Source organism: Bipolaris sorokiniana, assembly GCF_000338995.1.
Source record: "Bipolaris sorokiniana ND90Pr unplaced genomic scaffold COCSAscaffold_4, whole genome shotgun sequence".
Lineage (NCBI taxonomy): Eukaryota > Fungi > Ascomycota > Dothideomycetes > Pleosporales > Pleosporaceae > Bipolaris > Bipolaris sorokiniana.
The window spans coordinates 890700-914900 of NW_006911898.1; the positions used below are offsets into that span (position 1 = coordinate 890700).

A 24201-nucleotide genomic window follows, 5' to 3' on the forward strand; every position below is an offset into this window, starting at 1 on the left:
TATCAGCACGAGAAGCCGAGATAATATTTGATTGTATAAATCATAGCTATCACATCATGCTATCACATCATAGCTATCCCATCGCAGCTACCCCATCATAGCTATCACATCATACTTTGTGTGACAGATACTCTCTCAATTGATTGGTGAACAAGCAACATTGAAGGAAGGACGAATCGACCTGAACCTGAAAAGTCTCCTTGGCTTAAAGACCACTGAGGCTGTGGTACAATTACTTCATGAATCTTCGATGCCTAGAGTCCCATCAATACCTACTATACCCCTTATAGACATTATGGCATTACCTCGCAGCTCCATTCAGGCATTCACCAATGTCGCTCTCCTATTCGCCGTGCAGATACTGATTCCCGCTGGTTTGATTGTCGCAACACCCAAATACTCATGGCTGCGATATCTCGGATTGGTGTGCATCAGCTTCCCTGCGTATCTGATATTCCAGCTGGCGCCGAGCCTCTCCAACAGCATCTTCCACAATAGCTTCTTGGCCTGCGAAGGTATCCTTGTGGTTGCGCACTGTACAAACCTGCTTCTCATCCTTCAGGATGGCGGTATAACCTGGAGCGACTTACAACGCCACATCGGAAAGACGGGGGCAACGCCCAATCCTTCGTCGGATACAACCCCATTTGTGCGTAGGCTAATGCACGGAGCCTGCCTGGTCATTAGCCTGCGGGGCGTGGAGACGGCATGGGAGACCAAGAATACTCCACAACACCCCTCCTCGCTCGGCCACGGCGGCGGCAGCCGTACAAGGTTCCTGATCCGTCAGGGGTCCATCTTGGCCTGGCAATACCTGTTCCTTGATGTCATGCTCGAGGTCACCATGCGCGAGCCACGCGAGAACACGGACAAATTCTATCGCCCTGGGATAGAGTACGAGTATTCCGGTTTGACAGGGGAGCAATGGTTCATTAGGGCGTTCACTCCCTTTGTTTCTTGGTTCGTGGTCAGCCGCTTGCTTCTCGACTCGACTTGGCGCGCCCTATCCATCCTATCTGTGGGATCAGGCCTGGCCAGCCCCCGGAGCTGGCGGCCGCTGTTTGGGAGTATGTGGGAGGCCTACACGCTGCGTAATTTCTGGGGGTGAGTCCATAAGGGTACGCCTAATTACGGACTCGATCACAATGAGGCTAACCCCTACTCCATCGTAGCAAGTTCTGGCATCAAATACTGCGCTGGCCTTTTACTTCCAACACGTACCTCTTGACCCGTCAGATCCTGAAACTGCCGGTTCCCTCCCTCTTGGAGCGCTATACCAACAACTTTCTCGTTTTTCTTTTATCAGGCATCCTGCATGCTGTTTCGGCCAACGTTATGGGTCTATCGGCAGTGGATTCTGGCTCTATTCCCTACTTCTCATCTTTTGCTCTAGGCATAATGCTCGAGGATGGAGTCAAGGCCTTTTACAACAAATTCCACACTAGCAACTCGGATAAAGAAAGGAAAATTGCTAACTGGGAGAAGGTTCTAGGGTTCAGCTGGGTTGTATTATGGATGTCCTTGACTTCTCCCTGGTACATGTGGCCGTCGCGTCGTGTTGTCGCAGGTGGAGCACCGTGGGTCCTGCCATTTAACCTGACGAGGCACATCGGTATGCCCATGATGTGGGGGTTGTTGGGAGCCTCTGGAATATTCGTGAAACGGGTATTTGCAACTTCTCTGTAATCACGCACATCCCTCTCGAAACGGTCTAGTAGACAAGGGTCCGTTTCGGTATGCTGGACCCTTATCTTTTACTTCGCGGGAGTGGGTCGGGTCTTGGCAATCCTTCTCGGACGAACATGCATTGCGCAATATTGTGGAAGAGAGAACGCACGAATAGAGGACGTGCGAGGTGGCGTCATAGTAAGAGCGGGTAAATAACGTTGTTGCACCAACTGCTAAGTAAGTTACCAGTAAAGAAGGCTAAAATCTTACTGCATTATCTCTGTAAAAGGAATAGAGTGGAGTGAAATTGTTCGACGAGAGTGGGGGCAGGCCATGCATTTCACTAAGCTAGACAAGTTCATGTTAGGTACATTCTCTCTACCCATGGCTTAGCAGAGCTAACCCTACCCCCATCTCTTTCTTCGCAACCCTACTCCGAGCCGTTTGCCAGATATAGTATAGATAAGTATAGTGGGTATCCCTCCTTCCAACAATGTTCCTTGTATGAGGAAGCTCACTATGTAGAGTTACATGGAGGCTGTCATCCTTCTATCCCGCTATGATAAAGTAAGCAATGATAATAATACCCGATTGCCACTTTGATAAAGTAATCGATGGAAATAATGCCCGATTGGTGTATGCTACGAGTGGGCTGAGGGTGATACTAACCTACCACGGACTGCTCTCTGGATGTTAGCATGAGCTGGGCGTTAAGGTATACTACCCGGAACCCGAAGGCCTTACGAAGGACGAACCCTCACTGTTGACGACCATTTTGACTATTCCTCCTGTTCGCTATCAACAGTAAATATCCAATGGCTACCGAGACTCGCAGCCAAGATGGGTGCTGGTCTTGCAGGCTCCGGAAGAAGAAGTGTGACGAAAGGCGACCTATATGTACGGAATGCATGTGCCTGGGACTTGATTGCCACGGTTTTGGTACAAGGCCGGCCTGGATGGACCGCGGCGCTCGACAAAAGGCACAAGCAGCGAAGATGAAGGAGAAGCTAGCACAGCTGACCAAGAGCCGACGGCACAAACAGGTGCGAACCCAAAACGATTGGGTAGCTAAGCAGCCCCCAAATTCCCACACGGAACGTTCCACCATCCGAATCGACGCCCCTGATGCTTCAAGCGGTATGCTCATGGACCATGAGCCCAGCTCTCCCACACAGACATTTGGCGACACGTCCCAGGACGAGTTTGCAAGGAGTCGGCTTGCAGAAGCTCTCGAAGAAGAAGATCAAAACACAATAGTCTCAGATGCTCTTGCTTCATCAGATGATTCGGGCTCACAAAGAATATTCGATGATATGACGTTCTTATCCGGATATCCTGTTACTCTTGCTCCCTCGAGGAATGCCAATTTCCAGACAAGTCTCGAAGGCATGGACTTTCTTTCTGAGCAGAACTTCGACCTACCAGAACTCGAGTCCATCCTGACAGGCAGCTTGCACATGGCCCAAGGTACGGCTGGGCTGGGCGTTGCGGATGACCTTTGTGAAGCCTACCTTTCGCCGCCCGAGAGTCAAATCAGCACAGCCTACCCGTCGTACGGGACTTCTGCATTCATACTTCCCATCGGCGATATGGAGGACGCAATATTACTAGCCTATTGTATAGAAAAGGTTTTCAACTGGCAGTTCCCGTTCTGTTCGACGCTTCTGAGCGGTTTTAGCCAAGGGTACTTCCTATGGCTTATGTCCAAGTCACGACCCTTGTATTTGGCATCTCTCGCATTGAGCAGCTCGCACAAGAGCCGTCAAAAAGCGGTAGAGGAGTCTTGCTCAAAACTGCGGTACGAAGACCACGCCGGAAGATACAATGTGGCAACGGAAGAGTTTCATCGCAATCTGAGAACGCCCAAAGCTGCCGACGACATATCGATGCTGGCTTGCACTGTTTTACTCATATCCTCCAGTGTAGGTACCTTGAGAACTACTCATCGTTGTTATACCACAGTAGCTAACGCACCGTCGACAGCTTCTTCAAGGCGGCAAAGTCGACTGGACCTCCCACCTAAGAACGGGCACGTCGCTGATTGCCCCTTGGATCGCCCAGGCACAGCATGACACAAACTCGGCGTCTCCCAAATCTCTCGAGGAGTCTTCGAGAGATTTCTTCATAATTTCAATAATACGCGTCGACATATTATCGGCAATCAACCAAGATAGTGCTCCAGGACTTTCCCACAACTACAAAGAGTGGTTCACATCCACCCGTCAGCAATTCTCTCTCGAAGCCGTTTGCGGCTGCAGCAACTGGATCTTCGAAGTACTTCTCGACGTTTACTTACTGCGGGACTGGAAGAAGAAAACAAGGGCAGAAGGCCTGCTCAGCTTGTGGGAGTTGACCTCCAAAGCAAACACGATCCAGGTAGATCTTGAGAAGAAGATGACCAGCAATATGATACTCTTGAGAAAAAGCAAAGAAAATGTTGAGCAGCAGCAACAGCAGGACAAAGACAGACCCCTGCAGTCTGGTGCACAGGGCCAATACGATATATGCGTTGTTAACCATACCTTTGCCTGCGCCGTGTCTGTTCTCCTGGAGGTCATCGTCTCGGGCGCGTATCCGCGACTGCCAGAGGTAAAACAGAAAGCTGGGCGCGCTCTCGACGCCTTGGCCGATATCAAAGACAACGCTCGGCTTCTCGAAGTGCTAGGCTGGCCGCTCTTCGTCGTGGGGTGCGTCGTCGAAGAGGAGCGGCACGGCTTCTTCCGCCAGCTGCTCTCCTGCCAGTTGAGAAATTCAGTTACTCTCTGCGGTCTCCTCGATGTACTAGAAGAATGCTGGAAATCAAGAGCGTCGGGAGAGGTAAGAGATGAAAATTTCGATTACTCGCATTTACGGATTCACAAGTCGCGGAATGTTCTTATTGTGTGATTGGGGGATTTCTGATGAACGGGTTCCAAGATTAGAAAGAACGCCCATTTTTGCGCGACTGATAGATAGATATTTATATACGTTCAAGACAATGTAGATAGCTATGAGACTATAATAGCTGGGCTATACGTGGTATGATCAAAAATACGGCATATGATAGTCTGCTGTAATAATATGATTGGAGCCTTAGCCGTCAATTATCAATTCGTTTATCATTTGATTTTTTTTGTAATTATCAAATTTATGTGTGTGTATGTTTGTATGTGATTGAGCCTGTACGGTTGTACGCATTGACCGGGAATCCCGTACAGCTGCAGTAGGTGACACATGGGTCAAGAGAGGACATGAGTCAAGAAAGGTCTTGGGGGGCCTGATCTGGATAAAGCAAAACCGGACGAGGACAGATGCTCAATATTACGCCAGATGTGGCCTCTGTGGGTCGTATGCCCCAGCAAGAAGGCGGGGTAGCCTGTACGGCGTTAGTGGGTTACACGGGGCAAGGGAAGGTAAGCGCATGCGAGGGTAAGGAGTTCGTCTCGTCTTGCCTTGCAAATGGACAGTATTTGTGTGAGTCGTATCGGGCTACTTCTACGGAACTATTATTCCATGTGTAACTCCGTGAACATTGTCCGACCCTGACCTATGTGAGCTCAGTATCTTCCCAGTAGCTCCAAGTAATGGGCAAAGAGCAGTTCCGAGCTCGGACCGGGTGCCTGACGTGTCGGGACCGGCATATCAAATGCGACGAAACATTGCCAAAGTATGGTTTGCATCGTGACACGTTACAGCAGCACCAGGACCGTTCAGCTTGCTGACTACACTTTTAGGTGTAGAAACTGCTGCAAATCCAACCGCGTCTGTGAGAGAGGGATCCGTCTGAATTTCATCGACATCCAGACATCTACGCCGCACACTGGCCTCATAGATCTACCCCCAGGCACTCAGCTCAAGTTCCACGACGAATCGCGAGCCATCGCCTCGGGGTACGCTGTTGGTCCACAGAAGGACAAAAATATTGACACCTCGCACACGGAGCCTACACTGCAGACAGGACTACCCCAAACGGGCTTACCCAAATATGGCGCGATTCCGCCCATGGAGATGACGTCTTGTGCAGAGCAGGCCGCGCTCGTTCCAGCACAGTGCAGCTCCTTGCCCTCATTGCGCGTCATCACCAACCATGATGAGGGTCTGCTGATGGAGATATTCCTCAGCAAGGTGGCGCCTTGGATGGACTGCCTGGTCGCGAGCAAACCCGTGAGTTGAAAAATCAGATCAATCGCCCTTTGCAATAACTGACCAAATGAATATAGTTCACAAATATAACGCCCTTTTACGCCCTAAGCCAGCCCGCACTTTACAGCATGGTAATGGCTTGCGGGGAGAGATATTTGATGCCTACAGAGGAATCGCTTTACTATGAAAAGGCATGCCAGGGTCTTGAGCTCGAGATAGCCAAGCCCAACGCTGATTATCTCCTGTGTGTGACCATCTCAGCCTTGCTGCATGCATATGAAACTATGAGTGATGGAGCCAACAAAAACAAAGGCGACTCGGATCGCACGCGAGCTTTGATTGGAGAAGCCGGCCTCAGCGGCGGAAATTCAAGTCTGTTTGGTGCCTGCTTCTGGGCATACAAGCTGAACTCTGTGTTAGATAGTCTCGTTCGCAACTCAAGGCTGACGTGCGATGCCGAAAGAATGGACATGGCACTGAACGCGGTCCAGAGTACAGGTACTAACAATGGCATACTTTACTGCGAAGAAGATCTATGGGCTTACCGGATGGTGTCGGTATGTGCCAAGGTTGCTGCGCTTCACACAGAGGTGGCTCAGGGCATATATGGCGATTCCATGGACCGTCTCCGCCAGGACCGTGAGCAGTACAAGGGTTGGTGCGACGAATGGGCCAGTAACGTGCCGAGATCGATGATGCCCCTGTGCTATATCCCACCCCCAGATGAGGATTCGAAATCAGAAACTACAACGCATTTCCCTCAGGTCCTGTTCGTCGGGTCCTCAGCGACAGTCGCGCGCCTGCTTTATCACGTCTCGTGTTTGCTGCTTGTCAGGATCGGAGTAGCCGAGCGCTCAGCCGAGGCGCAAGAAGCCCAGTGCAGACAGATAAGGCACGCTATGGATATATGCGGAATTGCTTCGCAGGGTGAAGATAAGTATGGGACCCTATTCCTCGATGAAAAAGCATATGAACTTTTTTTTTTCACTCTTCTTTTGCTTTTCGTGGATCGAGACACGCTAATGACGAATTCTGCATAAAACAGAGACTTTGGCTATGTGACCATCAGCTGTCTTTTCATTGCTATTCAGTATCTTGTGGAACCTGAACTCAAGAAAGAAGCTTGTCAAATTCTCGATAGAGTTACTCAAAACACACCCTGGAGGTGGGCGAAGTTTCAATCTCAGAAATGAAAAGAGTTCCAAAGGTCCCATACGCTGTGTTCATGTCCCATCATACCTGACCCTTCGTCATAAAATCAGTCTGATCATCCCCTTTTTGCACCACCACGCCTAAAAACATAGTTTCTACCTACGCTTCATGCTGCCTTGTTTCACGACCAGATAGCGGGTGATGCAACGTTTATGCCTGATACTGCCGCCATGTAAATACCTAAAATGGCATTCATGAGAAAAATGCGCCCACCCGACTTGCGGTCACGCAAGTCTAGTGAGATGATGCTCCAAGGAACCGAGGCCGACCAGACAGCAATGCCGAATATCCAGACAAAGACTCCTGCCTGTGCTTCAGCCGCCGCCACTACGAAACAGACGATTTGCGCAACGCCCAAGACTGTCAGGCCAGCCTTCAAATAGTCGCCCAGGAAAATGGCCAGTGACTTGACGCCGGCCTTTTTGTCATCAGGGCGATCCTGTTGAAAAGACCAACGTTAGATCCGAATCTGCAAGTGAGAGTGATTGAGGGGTGGAGTGAAGATAATATGTATGTATACCTTCTCAAGCAAGGGTTACTTACCTGGGATGCATAAATCAAGTCAATGTATACGAGCCAACAGAAGATGGCGCCAAAGAGACTAGCCGGCAGCAGACCCGCATCGCCGCTATGCGGTCTCACGGCCATCCATGGAGGCAGCACGCACATGGCCATGGTCAGACCCAGGACCACCTGCGGGGCCCAGATGACGCGCTTGCACAGAGGATAGATGGTGGAAAGCCCCCATATAGGGACCATGATTGCCGTAACGTCTGAGCCGAGTATCTTATAAGTTAGGGCAACGGCGGCGGCAAGACCGATGATGAAGACGATAACTGCCTCGGTGAGTGTAACCTGGCCCGAGGGGAGAGGGCGGTCCCTTGTGCGCGCCACCTTTGCGTCAAAGTCGCGGTCACAAATATCACTAGTCATATTGGTTAATCCTTGACTACTGCTCTGTTGTTGTGAATAAAACTTACTTCCACAGACAAAATACACAGTGAGTGATTTGATAGGTAGCAAAGATGCCGAGGAATGCTCGTCGGACCAAAGCAAACGGCAGGTCCTGCTGCATGGCGTAGAAGAAGAGCGCGAGCCCTATGAAATGTTAACATAGTCGCAACATATCTGAAGTGGACAAGACGTACATCCAATGCTTACCGTCGATAATCCCTCGATCGTATGGAGGCGGAACAGTCTCCAGACTCCCCGAACGAGGTCATGATTATTCGTGTCTACCTTTGGAGCCATTTTCGCCAAGCAAAACCAAATAGGGTACGAAAGAGACTGTAATGATTTGTAAAGCAAGTATACAAGAGATGTTGAGTATAGCACTTCTGACAGGCCTTTTATGCCTCTTATCATAGGGGCAGGAAGAGTCAGTCACGACCGATATAATGGGAATTTAGTCCATTCCTGCTGAGTTTGGGATCTGGACATAGAGTTTTGTCCACTGTGCTGAATTGGGAACCTGAAGCTAGTTGCGTGCTTACAAACTCGTTTCGGACTGCCGTGTATGATACTCCTGTTTGTTCTTACTGCCCCGCGTTCACGTACAGGCTGTTCTCGATAGGAGGAATCATGTTTTACCAAATGCCCCGCACCCTGTGGGTGTAGGTTCAAATATAGAAAGAAGCTCGAACATAGCTAGGATGAAGTCTTTGATTTCTTGGAATACGAAGCGCAAGTGAACAAGACAAATTAATTCATGGGATACAGGATAGTACTAACGACTCTAAATTGATAAAATAACTATATGACTTCTAACTGATGGAGTGGCTATGCCTCCTATTCATTCTCATATACGATTTATAACTGCTCAATAGTACCTACTACATTCTAAGTAAAGAAATCGCGGTAGGAATTGGGCCGTCGTAGGCAACACTACACTTTGCACTTTTCAAGAGAAGCCTGTATAACCTGACCAAGCTCCAAGACCTCGGGGGCCGTCATGATGGAGAAATGATCGCCTTGCACTTGACAGTATTCTACCGCGTCACCAATGAGCGCATCCCAGCCGTTGGGACCCATGTCACGGGGCTTAGGGTAGAACCAAGCGTCCAGGCCCGGAGGCAGCTCATCGAAGGCGGCTTTGGGAAGGACGTCCTTGGTGGCCCAAATGACAAAGGTGTGCTCGGGCCGTACATGGGGCTGCATGGGAATGGGTACCAGGCGGCTGAAGCACGTGACGGTCCCCAGCATATGGTGCTTGAGGCGTGCAGCCTCAGGGCTCTCGGCCTTGTTGGCGAAGTTGCGCTCGATGCCGCTGAGCATACCGATCATATCAATAATTTCCATGGTCGGCTCTGCCACCACTCCGGAGGATGGGAGTTGCAGGCTGGGCGCGGGGATGTCGATGACAACGAGCCCCAACACCCGCTCACCTGCATTGAGCAACCTCCGCGCCACCTCATATGCAAACACGCCGCCACCCGACCAACCGCCTAACAGGTACGGCCCACGCGGCTGTTTAGACCGCACTGCTGCCAGGTACAGCGCTGCGGCCTCTTCGAAGCTGCAGGTGAACTCGGCTGGGTCGCGCACCCAGGGCGATTCGACAGCGTAGACGCCGTCTACTACGTCTAGCAACTTCGGTAGGTGCATGTAGGCCGCCGCAGAGCCTGCGCCATCGGCCATGAGGAACAGAGGCGGGCTGGAAGATGTGTGCCCTTGTGCTTGCATGAGGACGACGTTGCATTCGCGCTTGGTGGTGGACAGGCCGTTTTGTCCATTCAACACTACCGCGCCTGTACCATTGGCGGTGGCCGAGTCTGCCCTTTCACGCTTACGCTTGCCCTCCATCGTCCGCAGTTGGCGCTGTGCGTCCCCGAGCGTGGGATACTCCAGCAGGAATGAGGCGTTCAGCTCAACACCGGTCTCGGCCTTGATGTCGGCCAGGATGGAGAGGCACATGAGCGAGTCGACGCCAATCTCGGCAAAGAAGGTCGACGGCTGAAGTTCGCTCTCATCCATGCCCGTTTCCTCCATGAGACGCTCGACCAGCACTGACTCAATCGTCTTGTGGTGGCCGTTGATACCGTTGGTACCGTTATTGCCGCTGGTGCCATTCACGGGTGGCTCCGCCGTAATGGACCGGCTACTCGTAGTAGTGGCCGCAGGTTCAACCTTGCCCAGAATCCGGTGCAGCATTGTCCGTGGCATCTTACGGAAGCGCGCACCTTCCAGGAAGCCCACGATGCCATCACCGTTGAGGATATAGACATGCCCACGGTAGTCATCGGACCCTTCCGTGTGCTCGATATAGGCATAGCTCTGGTAAACGACGTCTGGAGAAAAGTCCTTAGCCACAATCTCCATACGCTCCATATGAGTTCCGATGTAGACATCATCTCCGCTGCTCATTGGGTTGCCGTTCAACAGGAAACCCGCCAGATGGGTGAGAGCGTCGATCCAATACGGCGATAGTGTACACGACTCACTGGCGTCCTGCCCCTTTGGAAGCCGAATCGTTGCCAGAGCTTCGGTGAAATCATTGTTTACAATGGCTTCCTGTACACCTTCATACTGCCCAGCATAATCCATCAGGTTCGCGAACAGCCTGTAGAAGAGCTTTCCTTGAAATCGGTTCGCAAGCCCTACCGCAGCATCTTGCATCAGTTTGGAAATCTTGGGCAACATCACGCCAAGTCGTTGCTGTCGTGTCATGTCGAAGTCCTGCTCATCTCTCTCGCGAACGCAACACTTTGATGTGATCAAAGAGGGCTTGGCTTGATCCATAATGGAAACGGCAAAGTCTCCCGACTGTCTTGGCTTACTGACGTTTACCTGAATGACTGGCTGAGAGTCAGGTTGGGGTTTGATGGGATGATCAATCTGGAGATCGAGTACCGAAAACAATGGAAATTGCGTCTTCATCGACCCGCCAGTATGCACATAACGGGCAGCTGTAAGGGCCATCTCAGCGAATACCCCAGCCGGGCATACGGTAATGCCCGACAGCTTGTGGCCTTGGATCATTCTTAGTAAGGACGGCTGAGATACCATGGCCGTAAAGGTGGCCGATTGTTCTTTGCCGTCATCTTCCTGCTTCACAAGATGATGCAAGCACGAGGAAATAAGCTGTACATCTTCGTGCTTGCTGCCAGCCGTAAAGGGCATCCAAAAGTTCCGTGTGTCGAAAGAGTATGACGGCAAGGAGATGAGTGACAAGCTGTCGATAAAGTCGCTGTGGTACTCCCGCCAGCCGACTGTCTTACCAGCCACGTAGAGACATGCCAAAGCTGACGAAACAGACTTCCACCCCCCTTCTTCTTTCGTCATACTAGTCATGGCACGATGCGAGGCCACACTGGTGTTTGAACGTACAAGTCCCAGGCATACTGGAGCGGGTCCGATTTCTAGCCACAGCGTAGTCGAATCGACAAGACCCTGCGAGACGCAGTGCGATATGGCTTGAGTGAACTTTACAGCCTCCCTTGTTTGTCTCGCGAGATAGTTGCCATCAAAGTGTTGCTGCTCTGTGCCCGTCAAAGTTGAGATAACCTTGATTTTCGGAGTGCCAAAGCACACGCCCCGGGCGGCTTCACGGATTCCTGGTAGTATGCTATCCAGTTGACTGGAGTGCATGGCGTACGGAACATTTAGCAATTTGCATTTACACTTGCTTGCACTGAGCAGTTGCTCCTCGATTTCTGCAAGCCGTTGTCGTGGGCCGCCCAGTACTACCATGCCTGGGCTGTTGTGGCAAGCTATCTCGCAGTCGACCATGACGCTCTCGTCTGAGACAATGTTTGCAATGTTTTGCTGTGTTCCTGAGATGCTCAACATTCCGTGGGCACCCTCTTCCAGGTTGTCCTGTAAGAGCATTGCTCGTGTTCCCACCAGGTACATGGCATCTGTTGATGAAAGCACCCCCGCTGCATACAGCGCGGCATATTCGCCAATACTGTGGCCCATGACGAGGTCCGGAGAAATGCCCAGGAGCTTCCACACGTCTACAAGTGCGATTTCCAGGGCAATCATGGACAGATGCACCTGCGCTGTGCTGATATTCTCCATTGCCGTAGCCGGATCCGAGATTACATGTGCGAACCGAGGAAATCCATGTGACATGCAACTCTTTTCAAGACTAGTGATGGTTTTCCGGAATGGTTGCCAAAGCTTGAACAGATCCGCTCCCATGCCAGCGTAGTGTGCCCCGTTGCCGGTGAATGCGAACGCGAGACGAGGCTCCCCAGTCTTATCATCACCACGATTATTTGTACCAAGATCACGGTTCAGGCCATTGATGATCTCTTGAATACTATCGCCAGTATATGCAGAGCGTAAGCTATGATGCATGCGGCGAGCCGTCGTTGTATATGACAGGTCTGCGAGATTGGTCTGATTGTTTTCGGTGAGAAACTGGAGTAATCGCCGTTTATTCCCATCTAGTGAGGCTTGGCAGTGTGCCGAAACAGTAACGACATGATAGCGACGAGGATCAGAGCCTTTCGGTAAAGATGTAGGAGGTTCTTCCAATACAAAACAACTATTGCCCCCCTTTTCAATCCAGTAATGTCAGCGCAATACTTCCGGTCTAGTTGAGAGGAGTGGTTTTTGATATAAATCCAGGTCAATACTTACAGCAGCATCAAAGTTGTTCACTATCATGGTCCGCGTCTTGCCAACACTTTGTCGTGTGAAAGAAACTGGCTCGCCAGGGATGAGGACGGAGCCACGGTCGAGGCAGTCAAAAACCCCCATTTTCTCGGGAATTCCTACTTGAGGAGGAACAACTCCCTTGCGAAACATGAAGGATGCTTTAATCAAGGAGGAAATGCCTGATGCCTATCCAAACGTCAGCTGCGAGAAGCCACCTAGTCGCAAATTGCCACAAAACTCACTGCCTCAGAATGTCCCAGATTCGCTTTGATGGCCCCCACTACCAATGGCGTTGCCCTTGTGCTCTTTTGAGCAAGAACATTGACGATAGACTCTAGCTCGGCAGAGTCTCCCGCAGTGGTTCCTGTCCCGTGCATTTCCACGTAACTAATATCATCTGGCTCCAAGCCAGAACTGTGGAGAACGGCTTGGTAAGCGCGCTCCTGCGCCGGAACGTGGGGTCGAGTGATGGAGACGGTATCTGCCGAGTGGTTTCTAGCGTAGCCACGAATGACCGAGATGATGTTGTCGTTTTCCGCGAGAGCATCTTCCAGCCGCTTGAGCACAACCACTCCGACTCCTTCTCCCCGACAGTAACCATCGGCGTCGGATCGGAATGTCTTGCAGCCTCCGGTCGTGGAGAGGAAGCCACCCTTGCTGAGGGCAGACTGCCAGAAAGGCGTGGCGATGATGTTGGCCCCACCTGCGACGGCAGTGTCACAATCCCGGTTGATCAAGGCTCTATATGCCAGCCCTACCGCAGACGCGGTTGAGCCGCATGCCGAATCGACCAAGAAGGTGGCACCTTCCCACTTGAAATGATGATTGAGACGCCCGGGCGTGAAGGACCGCTGTGTCCCTTGGAGAATGTACTTGTCCACACCGTGCTGCTGCTGAAGTTCTCGCCAGTCGTCACTACCATCGCCTATGTATGTGCTAATGCGTCGGTTGTCTGCAGATGCAGTGCCACCGGTGACAAGACCTGCATCCTCGAGAGCAGTGTATACGCCGTGCATCAGAAGCCTTTGTCCGGGGTCCATCTGCATTGCTTCTCGCGGCGAGACGTTGAACATCTTATGATCAAAGAGGCCTGGGCTCCCCAGAAAGCAACCATAAGCCGTGGTTATCGCGTTGAGGCCACGACCTGTTTCATCCAGATAATCATCGGCGTTGAATCGCTCTGTAGGAATCTTCCGATGAAGCTCTTCTCGCCGCATGAGCACGTCCCACATCTCGTCCACACTTGCAGCCCCCGGAAACTGACCGGACATGCCAACAACAGCCACCGATCCAGAACCGCCACGAAGCTCTGCGGTCTGCAGACTAGGCGGATTGGTCTTGAGATCCACCTTGAACCCCTGAGTGTGTAAAGACCGGCGTAGGAGAACCAGATAGCTAGTAGCACCCAGCATGTAGAGCGAAGGAGATGCGCCCTTTCGTAAATATGAACCTGCCACCTCGAAGACACGAGACGGATCTGTTTCATTCTGGAAGATGTCGAGCATGATTTGGGGAAGCAGGTCTTTCAAGGTAGACGCATCATAAGGTGCATATCTACTTCCAGAAAGAAGCCTATAGCCAGTTTTGAGAGGTCGGGTGAGTAAAGGGCTCTCGTCCACAAGATCATCGAACTCGGGAGCCGCCAAATGAGCCGCATGTACCGCCCCGAACGCCGGTAATTCAGACGTATCACTCTTTCGCAACGGGGCGGAAGTTTCTCTTAATCTGCGAAGGACTGAAGGGGGTCCAAAGACTGTGGCCCAGGTGGGTGTGCTGACGGCAATCCAAGCTCGTCTATGGCGTGGGATCGACTACAATATAAAAGTCAACATAGTGTTCACATAGCAAGGATTTTCGTGTACATGTTCGGGATCTTACCTGTTCTCTGTGGAACTGATTCAGGATATCCGGGAGCTGTGCAACAATATCTTTTCCTAGAACCGAAAACGCCCAACTCCCGGTCCCACTCTCAATCCCCAGTGAGCGCCTAGATATCGCAACTGCGACTCGGCAGTTGACTCGAGCGAGATAGCTAGCCACCTCTATCAATTCGTGGATGTTGGTGGCCACGGCAACAGCTGCAGCAGGAAGAAGACCGCCGCAAATGCCAAGAGAGAGCAGTGGCGTCGAGCTGTCCAGGAGGGCTGGGTCGTTTTCTGCATGTCTGGGGATCACGTTAGACAACTTTTCGAACGCATTTATGAGGTATGCGAGGAAGAGCTTTGAACCTACAGAATCAACTCTCCTATACGTGCGATAAACACTGAGACCATTTGTGCGATTCCATGACGGTCGGATTTTTCCTTCAAGGCATTTGTGAGGCCCTGCAATGAGTGGAATGGTCCGATAGTATCTCGCTCCGCAGGAGTAAGTCTCGAAACCTCCAGTTGCACATTGTCGATAGCGCTTTGAAGGAATGATTGGAGATTCTTAGAATGGCGAGCCTTTTCGGCTACTCGGCGAATCATGGGCAACGGGGCATCCGCCTGGTCCCCAAAGAGAAAGACATGTTGAGCAGCGATATCCATAATTGGGTAACCACTACTTGTGTTGAAACAGTTCTCATATCATGGAAGACCAAAATGTAGCAGAAAGGTAGAAGTAGATGCTTAAGGACAAGTTTGCCACACAGGATGTAGGCAACTCACTATCACAGATATGTACTGTGTCCTACCGTCGGAGACCGATCTAAGCCACCTTCAAATAGGTACGTACTCACTTGTCACCAGCTAGTCCATTTACCCGCATGAAACTGGCATCAATCCGACAAAGGAAAGATGCCAGTTTCAATCCTTCTTTTGCAGGGGTGGCCAGTCGTATCTTGTAGATAAGACGACAGGTTAGGCAAGGCGACTCGAGATGCCGGTTGGACTCAGCATGAGAGGTGAGCGCCAAGAATAACAGTCCAACTGAGAAGTGGAGCAAACTCTAGATTTCAGTACTTTAGGCGTATCTTACTCAGCATCCGGGTCGCACTGCCAGGGTTTGTTTAGTAACTAACTGTGAATAGTGGTGGGTGAACGTATATGATCGGAGGTTGTACATCCAGACTACTTGGTAGGCTAAATGAAGGATCAATAGATAGCATACTTCATTTCACATTGACCTGAAGTTGTGCTGCTGCTGAACTTCCGTCTGTGAAGTTGACTTTTTTTCTGCTATTTCAACATGGCCATCAAAAGAAGTGGCTCTAGTCCCAGTCCTATCGCCATTGTTGGCATCGGCCTGAGGCTCCCAGGAGGTTGCCATGATACGAAATCCTATTGGGACCTTCTGGTTAACCAGAAAGACGCACGGCGATCGATACCCCCCGAGCGTTTCAACATTGACGGCTTCCACGGAAAGGCCCAGGGGGCCAGTAATCTGTCCATGAGGCATGGGTACTTTCTCGACGAGCCCGTCGACCGCTTCGACGCAGCTTTCTTCAGCATGTCCCAAGCCGAAGTTGCGCGCGTCGACCCCCAGCAGAGACTACTGCTCGAGGTCATGCACGAGGCGCTTGAAAATGCTGGCGAGGTCAACTGGCGTGGCAGCGACATTGCAGTATATGCGGGCAGCTTTGGCCAGGACTGGCTGCAGATGCAAGCCCGCGACATGCAAGAAGGAAACGTCTACGACATTACGGGCATGGACGACTTCGTCTTTGCCAACCGCGTGTCGTACGAGTTTGATCTTCACGGGCCCAGTATGACAGTCAAGGCTGGTTGCTCGTCGAGCTTGATTGCGCTGCATCTGGCATGTGAGGCGCTAAATCAAGGGGACTGTTCCGGAGCACTGGTCGGAGCTTCCAACCTGCTACTCTCGCCCGAGTACTTCCTCGCCCTCGACAACCTTGGCGCATTGTCTCCCGACGGATCATCCCGCGCTTTCGACGCGAATGCGAATGGCTACGCGAGAGCAGATGCCGTCAACGCCATCTATGTCAAGAGGCTGGACGATGCCCTGCGCGATGGCAATCCCGTCCGCGCCATCATTCGCAGCACCGCGGTCAACGCCGACGGCAAGACCGTGGGCCTGACCAATCCCAGTACAGACGCTCAGGCAAGCTTGATCCGACGAGCATATGAAAAGGCTGGCATCAGCAACCCAGAGGCAACTCCCATGGTCGAATGCCATGGCACAGGTACAGCAACGGGAGATCCGCTCGAGGTAGCGGCTGTCGTCCAGACGTTTGGCCACCAGCAGCAGACATACATCGGTAGTGTAAGTAATAGCAATCTCGTCAGAAAAGAAGTCTTGGTCATCCCCATATTAATCAAGTCTTTCTAGGTAAAACCAAACATCGGTCATGGAGAGGGGGCTGCTGGCCTGAGTAGCTTGATCAAATCAGTTCTCTCCCTTGAACGACATACCATCCCACCAAACATCAAGTTCCAGACCCCTAATCCTAAGAGTATGCACCTTCAGCAACCCAGTAACTCCTTGATAGATTCAATGACTAAACAGACATGCAGTTCCCTTCACCGAAGCCAATCTAGTAGTACCGACGAAGGCAGTACCCTGGCCACAAGGGCGAGATCCCAGGATCAGTATTGATTCATTTGGCCTCGGTGGTGCTAATGCACACGTAATTATCGAAGCAGACCCATCCGCGCGCAGGCCCAATGGAGTTGCGCACATCAATGGCAATACCGGGCCTGTCTCGTCGCAGCGGCTGCTTGTGTTTTCAGCTCATACAGAGACATCTCTCAAAACCATGCTAGGCAAATATGAAGCCTTTATTAAGTCTGAATCCTTTCAACTAACAGATCTTGCTTACACTCTTGGCGCAAGGCGGCATCACCATAAGTTCAGGTCTTTTTGCGTCACTGATGGGTCGCCATTACAGCCTGCAGCAACAGTTCGAAGACCTGAGAACAGCCGTCTTCTTTTCATTTTCACCGGCCAGGGAGCACAATGGAGTGGCATGGGTCGCGAACTGATTGGTGACTTTCCATCGTTTAGGAAGGATATCCAGCAGATGGACAAATGTCTCGCAGAGTGTCAGTTTCCACCTCCATGGAGGATGGAAGGTAAGATTTGAACCCTATAGAGGAACAGCCCGGGCATCCTCACTAACACATCACCTCAATCTAGATAAAATTTCTAATGCAGAGGATGTAAATGCAGCAGAATATGCACAACCCCTCTGCACAGCCATACAAATAGCCTTGGTCAACCTATTGCGCAGCTGGAATGTCCATGCGGATGGGGTTGTTGGTCATTCTAGTGGAGAGATTGCAGCAGCCTATACTGCTGGCGCGCTCACAATGGAAGATGCGATTTTGGTAGCCTTCTATCGGGGTGTAACTAGTTCCCAGCAGACGAAACCTGGAGCCATGGCGGCTGTGGGACTGGGTAGAGATGAGGTAAATGGTCTATTGACCTCCGGCGCGACCATAGCCTGCGAGAACAGCCGATCGAGCGTGACCATCTCGGGAGATCTCAGCGCAATAGAAAAAACACTGGATAGAGTGCGCCAGTACCGAGCAGAAGTGCTAGCTCGGAAGCTCAAAGTCGATAAGGCATATCACTCAGGCAAGTACCCTTCAGCAGTGTGGTCGTAAGAAGAAAGTGGCCTAACATATCACAGATCATATGATGTCAGTTGGCCCAGTCTATAGGAAATTGATTTCGACCATCAAATCCCCGCATGATGACTCTCTTCCAATCCCTTTCTTCTCCTCTGTTACAGGGAAAGAAACTCGAGATGCAAGTCTGCTGGGTGCAAACTACTGGAAGTCAAATATGGAGAACCCGGTTCTGTTCCTGTCCGCAGTAGAGTCCGCTCTCGAGAGCACGCAAGACTTTGGAATGGCGCTCGAGCTCGGCCCTCACTCAGCTTTATCCGGACCCTTCCGCCAAATATGCAAAGACAGAAACAAAATCGTGACGTATGATAGCTGTCTAACCAGAGCAAGCGATAGCACTAAATCGTTGTTGAGTGCCGTTGGCCGCTTGTTTTGTCAGGGGGTCAAGGTCGACTTCGCGGCCATGAATCCCGGGGCTACCACCATGTCTAGCCTGCCTCCGTATCCCTGGACTCACGACACATCCTACTGGCATGAGAGCCGAATCTCTCGAGAAATTCGCACACGCGCTCACCCCGAGCATGAGCTGCTTGGTGCACGCGTCATTGGCGGCAACGACCTCGAGCCCACTTGGAGAAAGATGCTGAGTCTGAAAGAGGTGCCCTGGCTTTCGGACCATGTGGTCGCGGGTGACGTCGTCTTTCCTGCTGCTGGATACATCACCATGGCGACTGAGGCTATGAGACAGCTTTCTTCATATCCAGGTTCTTTCACCATCCGTGCATTATCCATCGGATCAGCCATGCCTCTGAATAACGGAAAACCCACCGAGATCATGACCCGGCTTCAGCCCCTAAGGCTAACGGACAATCAGGATTCAGCTTGGTTTGATTTCAGTGTCATGTCGTATGATGGAACTAGATGGAGCCGGCACTGTAGCGGAGAGATCCGTATTGCACATGCCTTAGATTCGTCCGCAGCTGGATTGAATTTGTCTGCACCAGAATGCAAGAGAGAAGTGGCCACCGCCAAATGGTACCAGGCCGCCAAGTCGGTCGGTCTAGAGTACGGGCCTTCATTCCAAGGACTGCAAGATGTCTTCTACGATCTTTCTCGCGGCTGTACATCGGCCACGCTGCAATCAACCGAGCAATATTACGGGTTGTTTCATCCCACGACTATAGACCAGCTCTTACAATGCTGCATTCTCGGTTCAGTCAAGGGTCATGAAAGACTTTTAAATAGGACGGCTCTACCTGTCTATATCGAAGAGATGTCTATTGGCGCTGGTGATTACTTGAACAACCTTCACTGCGATGCGTATACTCTTTTCAGTGGCCACGATACGCTCTCGGCTCATGGCCATATAGGGGTCAGGGGTGGAGTCCTAGCACTTAAGGCTAAAGGGATCCAGTTCCGGCTACTTGATATGCATACCAGTACCGCAGAAGACCCGTTGAAGGAGCTTCACCTACTTGAGTGGCGGCCGGACATCGATCTTACTAGCTTGGACCAGATAGTGCGTCAAGATCATGATCTAAGCAGCTGCCTCGAACTCGTCGAGAGACTCAACATCCTTTGTGTGCTGGAAAGCACTAGGATACTCAAACACCTGGACAGCTCACATCACCATTTCCAACGATTCAAGGCGTGGAATGAGGAATACATCGACAAACTACAGCGAAACGGCAGCCGTGTCGTGAAAGATGTCAATCAGATCTTGGAAATGAAACCGGAGAAGCGAGCTGGTGCTATTACAGCTCTGACGGAGGAGGCTATTTTGACTCCGGCGCGAGACATTGCCCTTGCCATTGTCAGGATATTCAATGATGTGGAAGGCATCTTCACGGGAGCAGTAGAGCCTCTTGCGGTACTCTTGAAAGACAACTTGCTCATGGAAATTTACAACTTCTTCAACATGCTGGAATACCGCGACTTTTTTCGGCTCCTGGGCCACAAGAACAGAGGAACCTTGCGAGTAGTGGAGATTGGAGCTGGGACAGGAGGCTTCACTTCTACCATCCTGCCAGCCTTGATGGACTCTACTGGCGACTGCCTGTTCAGTACTTATACCTACACTGACATATCCTCGGGCTTCTTCAAGGCTGCTAAGGAGCGCTTCGGGGAGTACTCTGGCATTGAGTACACCGTTTTGGATATCAGCAAAGATCCTGCCTCACAAGGCTTAGAACTTGGCAGCTATGATCTTGTCGTTGCCGCAAACGTAAGCAACCCCCGCTTACTGAAATTGGGAAGAGAGAGACTAACAGCAATTAGGTTCTTCATGCCACTCCAGACCTTGTCCAAACAATGAAAAACTGTCGTTCTCTCCTACGAACAGGTGGTCGACTGTTCATGTTGGAATTATGCTCCGGTAAGTCTTGACCATAATTTTTATCTTAGATGAGACGACTAATCGTTGTATGTAGAGGCGAAATGGGTGAACTACATCATGGTAGGCTTACATCACCTTTTATCATAATGACCCCTCTGGTTGCTAATATGTTCACTATAGGGCACACTTCCTGGTTGGTGGCTTGGAGAAGCAGATGGCCGTCCAAACGAGCCGTACATACAGGGCGAACAATGGAAGGTCATATTGCAAAGAGCCGGGTTTAAGAGTACGACAGCTATAATGGATCAGAAGCCCCCATATCAGCTTGATAACATTATTGTCGCCAGTGCAGATGACGACGTTGCGACACCATCCAAGGCTCTTAATCTCCTAGTGAGAGATTCCAACCAGCCGTCAGCTATTGCCAACACATTCTTGTTGGAGTTCCGCCAAGCAGGTTACGATGTAACCCTGTGTTCGCTGCGGGAACAGCCAATCTCCCCTGTCGACACCGTATCGCTTCTCGACATTGACGGGCCTCGATCATTCTTCGAGGACTTGGATGAGAAAGGGCTCCGTGAAATCATCCGATTCATTACAAACAACCGTGGACAGCAGATGCTATGGCTCACAGGCCCGGCACAGGTATCGACAGAGAACCCACATCATGCCATGGTGCTGGGGCTCGCCCGCACGCTTCGTCTGGAGCTGGGTTCTCACTTCGCGACCATTGAGCTCGATATTGACGCCGGCCCGGCCCTCTTTGGTACGGTAGTAAAAGTTTTTGACCAAATTCAGAGGCAGTCGAAGGTGGACGTAGCGGACTGCGAGTTCGCCCTGGTCAACGGTACGGTACAAGTGCCACGGTTCTTGACTCGCACAGCCGACCAGGTCGTTCCCATTCCAGACGACCAGGTCTTTCGAAAGCTTCACATGGGAAAGCCTGGAATACTTGCTAGCCTCCAATGGCAGGAAGGATTGCGGGACTCCAGCTTGGGAGAAGGAGAGGTGGAGATCAACGTCCGCTCTTCCGCGGTAACGCATCAGGTAAGCAAAGCACTGAGACAGCGTCGCAAGACTAGACTAGTTTCTTCGTCACTAATCATGTTTCTTGCAGGATGTCCTGTTCGCGTCTGGCGCTGTGCATGGCAAGCAGGATCTGGGATTTGAGTGCGCCGGCATTGTTTCCCGTACGAGTACGAGTGGCACTGACCTTCAAGTGGGCGATCGTGTGCTCTGCTGGTCATCAGGCTCATTAGCGACTCATGCACGTGTCAACTCCACGTGTTGTATCAAGTTGCCCGACAGCTTGTCCTTCAATGATGCGGTTACGATGCCAACTGCGTATGCTTCTATGATCAGGGGTTTATTGGATAACAGTTCACTAGCCGCTGGAGAGACAGTTCTTATTCATTCCGCTTCCAGCCCTATGGGCCTTGCTGGCATCCAGATTGCTCGAATGCAAGGAGCAGAGGTGAGTATCCACAACCAAAGTTTCATTCACTTTTTTGTTCACTAATCCTGACACGGCAGATATTTGTGACTGCTAAAACTGAGGCCGAGAAGGAATTTCTCGTAAATGAGCAAGATATCCAGACAAGCCATGTCTTCTCATCTTTGGACAACTCCTTTGTTGCAGGTATCATGCAAGCTACGAACGCACGCGGTGTAGACGTTGTCGTCAACCTCCTATCAGGAGATTTGTTGCACGAGAGCTGGAAGTGTGTAGCAGCAGGCGGCAATATGATTGAGCTCTCAGGTAGAGACATCACTGGGCACGGCAAACTAGACATGACTATATTTGGAGGAAACCGTGGATTCTACGGAATCAATATACCCGCCCTGATTACCCAAAAGCCATCGCTGGCTCCCAGGTAGGCTTCCCTTCTTGCTGATACAGGGCCTTGGTGCTCTCCTTTGAATACACATAACTGATCACCTACGACAGGCTTCTGAAAGCCACAATGGACTTATACACAGGCGGGTCAATAAAGCCAATTAGCCCAATCAAAGGATGTACGCCAAGCAACATCAAGCAAGCATTTCAACAACTGCACGCCGACAGCGACCAGATTGGTTCTGTAGTTCTAGAGTTCCCCGATGATCCACAGAGTCTCATAGTAGCCGAATCGTGCAGCGACGAGATTCAGTTTCGAAAGGACCGATCCTATGTCTTGATTGGAGGCTTGGGTGGACTGGGCAGATCAGCCGCAGTTTGGCTCGCTGAAAGGGGGGCCGGCTGTATCATCTTCTTGTCGCGCTCAGCTTCGGCTGGTGCTGAGAGTCGGTCTTTGGTACAGGAGCTGAATGTATTGGGCTGCGAGACTCAGATTGCGACAGGGAGCGTAACAGATGCGACAGCGGTGGACAGACTGGTAGCGAATGCAGCAAAGCCCATTGCCGGAGTGCTGCATTTAGCCCTGGTCCTTAAGGTGAGTCTAGTCCATGCAATACTGAACAAACGAACTCGACATCAGGACTTGATACTAAGCAACGCACGTAGGACGAAGCATTGCTCGATATGGCGTTTGACAGTTGGCGAGCCGCGACCGAGGCCAAGGTGCAGGGGACTTGGAACTTGCATCGGGCCCTAGAGGGTCAGCCGTTGGAATTCTTTGTCCTAGCCAGTTCCATCTACGGTATCCAGGGCAATCCGAACCAGGCCAACTACGCGGCAGCCAGCACGTTCCTCGATGCCTTCGTGCAGTTCCGACAGAAGCTGGGCCTGCCGGCTTCGGTTATCGACCTGGGAGTCATGGCGGACGTCGGCTACGTCAGCGAGCGCCCGGCCATCCTGGAGAGCCTCAAACGCGCAGGAGCCCAGCTCCTGTGCGAGAACGACTTCCTGAGGTCTTTGCAGTTGGGAATCCGTGCCTCGTCTGCGCCAGCACCTCTACTCCCGACGGACCTGATCTCTGGTTATGTTAACCGGGCGCAGTTCGTTGTTGGAATAGGTCAGCACCCTCCGGATGCTCGAGGTTTGGGGTTGAAGAGGGCGAAGGACAGCCACCAAGGTCTGGGGAAGCGCGCCACCACACAAGACAGCACGGGGGAGGGTAGCGGTGACAAGCTGCGACAGTTTCTGGAGGGGGCGAAGCGCGACCCGAGCTCGCTGAACGACGAGATGGGAGCGACGCAATTCCTGGCGGCGCAAGTGGCCGAGTGTCTTAAGGGCTTGTTGATCTTTGGCGACAACTCGAGCCTGGACCTTGGGCTCGGTCTAGCGGATCTGGGTGTCGATTCGCTCGTTGCCATTGAGTTGCAGAGCTGGTGGATCCAAAGCTTCGCCACGCACATTACCATCCTAGAGTTGACCAAAAGCGCCTCCATCGTAGCCTTGGGTCAGCTAGCTAGGTGTCGCATGCTAGAAACGTTCCATGGGCAGAGTGCAGAGTTAGTCGCGCCATAAGTTGAATGTAGGGACGCGACACAAAAGCGGTTTACATGGCACAGAACACAGATTGTGATGAATGGAGTCCCAGATTATCGTTACTTTATTGGTTCATTGATATTTGGCGTTTTTTGCTCTACTACTGGGGATGTTTTATACAATCGTTGTATATCCTTGGCAGTTCATATACAACATAGAAAACCTAATAGAAATGTTTGGTTGATCCTTTGGTTCAATCATACCTTGCCTTGTGTATCACATTAGCATACAAGATAGAAAGCCAAACATAAGTTCTGGTGAAAGCTTTCGTTCAATCAAACCATGCCCTGTATGGTAGTCGTACAAGCCCTTGCATCTGG

The 24201-nt window shown here is 51.4% G+C and overlaps 5 protein-coding genes across 5 annotated transcripts; 3 read left to right on the forward strand and 2 right to left on the reverse strand.

The window, feature by feature from the left end:
• Positions 1 to 295: 295 nt before the first annotated feature.
• COCSADRAFT_179683 (uncharacterized protein) lies at positions 296 to 1863 on the forward strand (the record flags this gene model as incomplete). The annotated part of the gene is made up of 2 exons (XM_007699693.1): positions 296 to 1104; positions 1173 to 1863. 2 exons carry the CDS (start codon positions 296 to 298, stop codon positions 1684 to 1686), a joined length of 1323 nt encoding a protein of 440 aa, XP_007697883.1. The 3' UTR covers positions 1687 to 1863.
• A 604-nt stretch (positions 1864 to 2467) lies between these two features.
• COCSADRAFT_188748 (uncharacterized protein) lies at positions 2468 to 6830 on the forward strand (the record flags this gene model as incomplete). The annotated part of the gene is made up of 5 exons (XM_007699694.1): positions 2468 to 3590; positions 3652 to 4485; positions 5038 to 5060; positions 5382 to 5811; positions 5868 to 6830. The coding sequence occupies exons 1-5, from the start codon at positions 2484 to 2486 to the stop codon at positions 6828 to 6830; spliced, it is 3357 nt and encodes a 1118-aa protein (XP_007697884.1). The 5' UTR covers positions 2468 to 2483.
• A 5-nt stretch (positions 6831 to 6835) lies between these two features.
• On the reverse strand, positions 6836 to 8355 carry COCSADRAFT_179685 (uncharacterized protein). The gene is made up of 4 exons (XM_007699695.1): positions 8151 to 8355; positions 7983 to 8100; positions 7546 to 7927; positions 6836 to 7441 (listed from the first exon to the last, which is right to left on the reverse strand). Exons 1-4 carry the CDS (start codon positions 8251 to 8253, stop codon positions 7124 to 7126), a joined length of 921 nt encoding a protein of 306 aa, XP_007697885.1. The 5' UTR covers positions 8254 to 8355; the 3' UTR covers positions 6836 to 7123.
• A 380-nt stretch (positions 8356 to 8735) lies between these two features.
• On the reverse strand, positions 8736 to 15134 carry PKS16 (polyketide synthase PKS16; the record flags this gene model as incomplete). Its single annotated transcript, XM_007699696.1, has 5 exons — positions 8736 to 12504; positions 12589 to 12792; positions 12849 to 14417; positions 14485 to 14770; positions 14839 to 15134. 5 exons carry the CDS (start codon positions 15132 to 15134, stop codon positions 8887 to 8889), a joined length of 5973 nt encoding a protein of 1990 aa, XP_007697886.1. The 3' UTR covers positions 8736 to 8886.
• A 640-nt stretch (positions 15135 to 15774) lies between these two features.
• PKS6 (polyketide synthase PKS6) lies at positions 15775 to 24035 on the forward strand (the record flags this gene model as incomplete). The annotated part of the gene is made up of 12 exons (XM_007699697.1): positions 15775 to 16809; positions 16876 to 16999; positions 17061 to 17618; positions 17683 to 18123; positions 18179 to 20340; positions 20394 to 20490; positions 20546 to 20571; positions 20632 to 21498; positions 21569 to 21925; positions 21985 to 22325; positions 22400 to 22883; positions 22955 to 24035. The coding sequence occupies 12 exons, from the start codon at positions 15775 to 15777 to the stop codon at positions 23858 to 23860; spliced, it is 7398 nt and encodes a 2465-aa protein (XP_007697887.1). The 3' UTR covers positions 23861 to 24035.
• Positions 24036 to 24201: the final 166 nt, after the last annotated feature.

Coding starts and splice junctions, on each gene's coding strand:
- COCSADRAFT_179685 (XM_007699695.1), bottom strand. CDS start 8,253: ATGGCTCCAAAGGTAGACACGAATAATCATGACCTCGTTCGGGGAGTC. Junction 8,101..8,150: donor ATCGACGGTAAGCATTGGAT/GTACGTCTTGTC, acceptor AACATTTCATAG/GGCTCGCGCTCTTCTTCTAC. Junction 7,928..7,982: donor TGTGTATTTTGTCTGTGGAA/GTAAGTTTTATT, acceptor CAATATGACTAG/TGATATTTGTGACCGCGACT.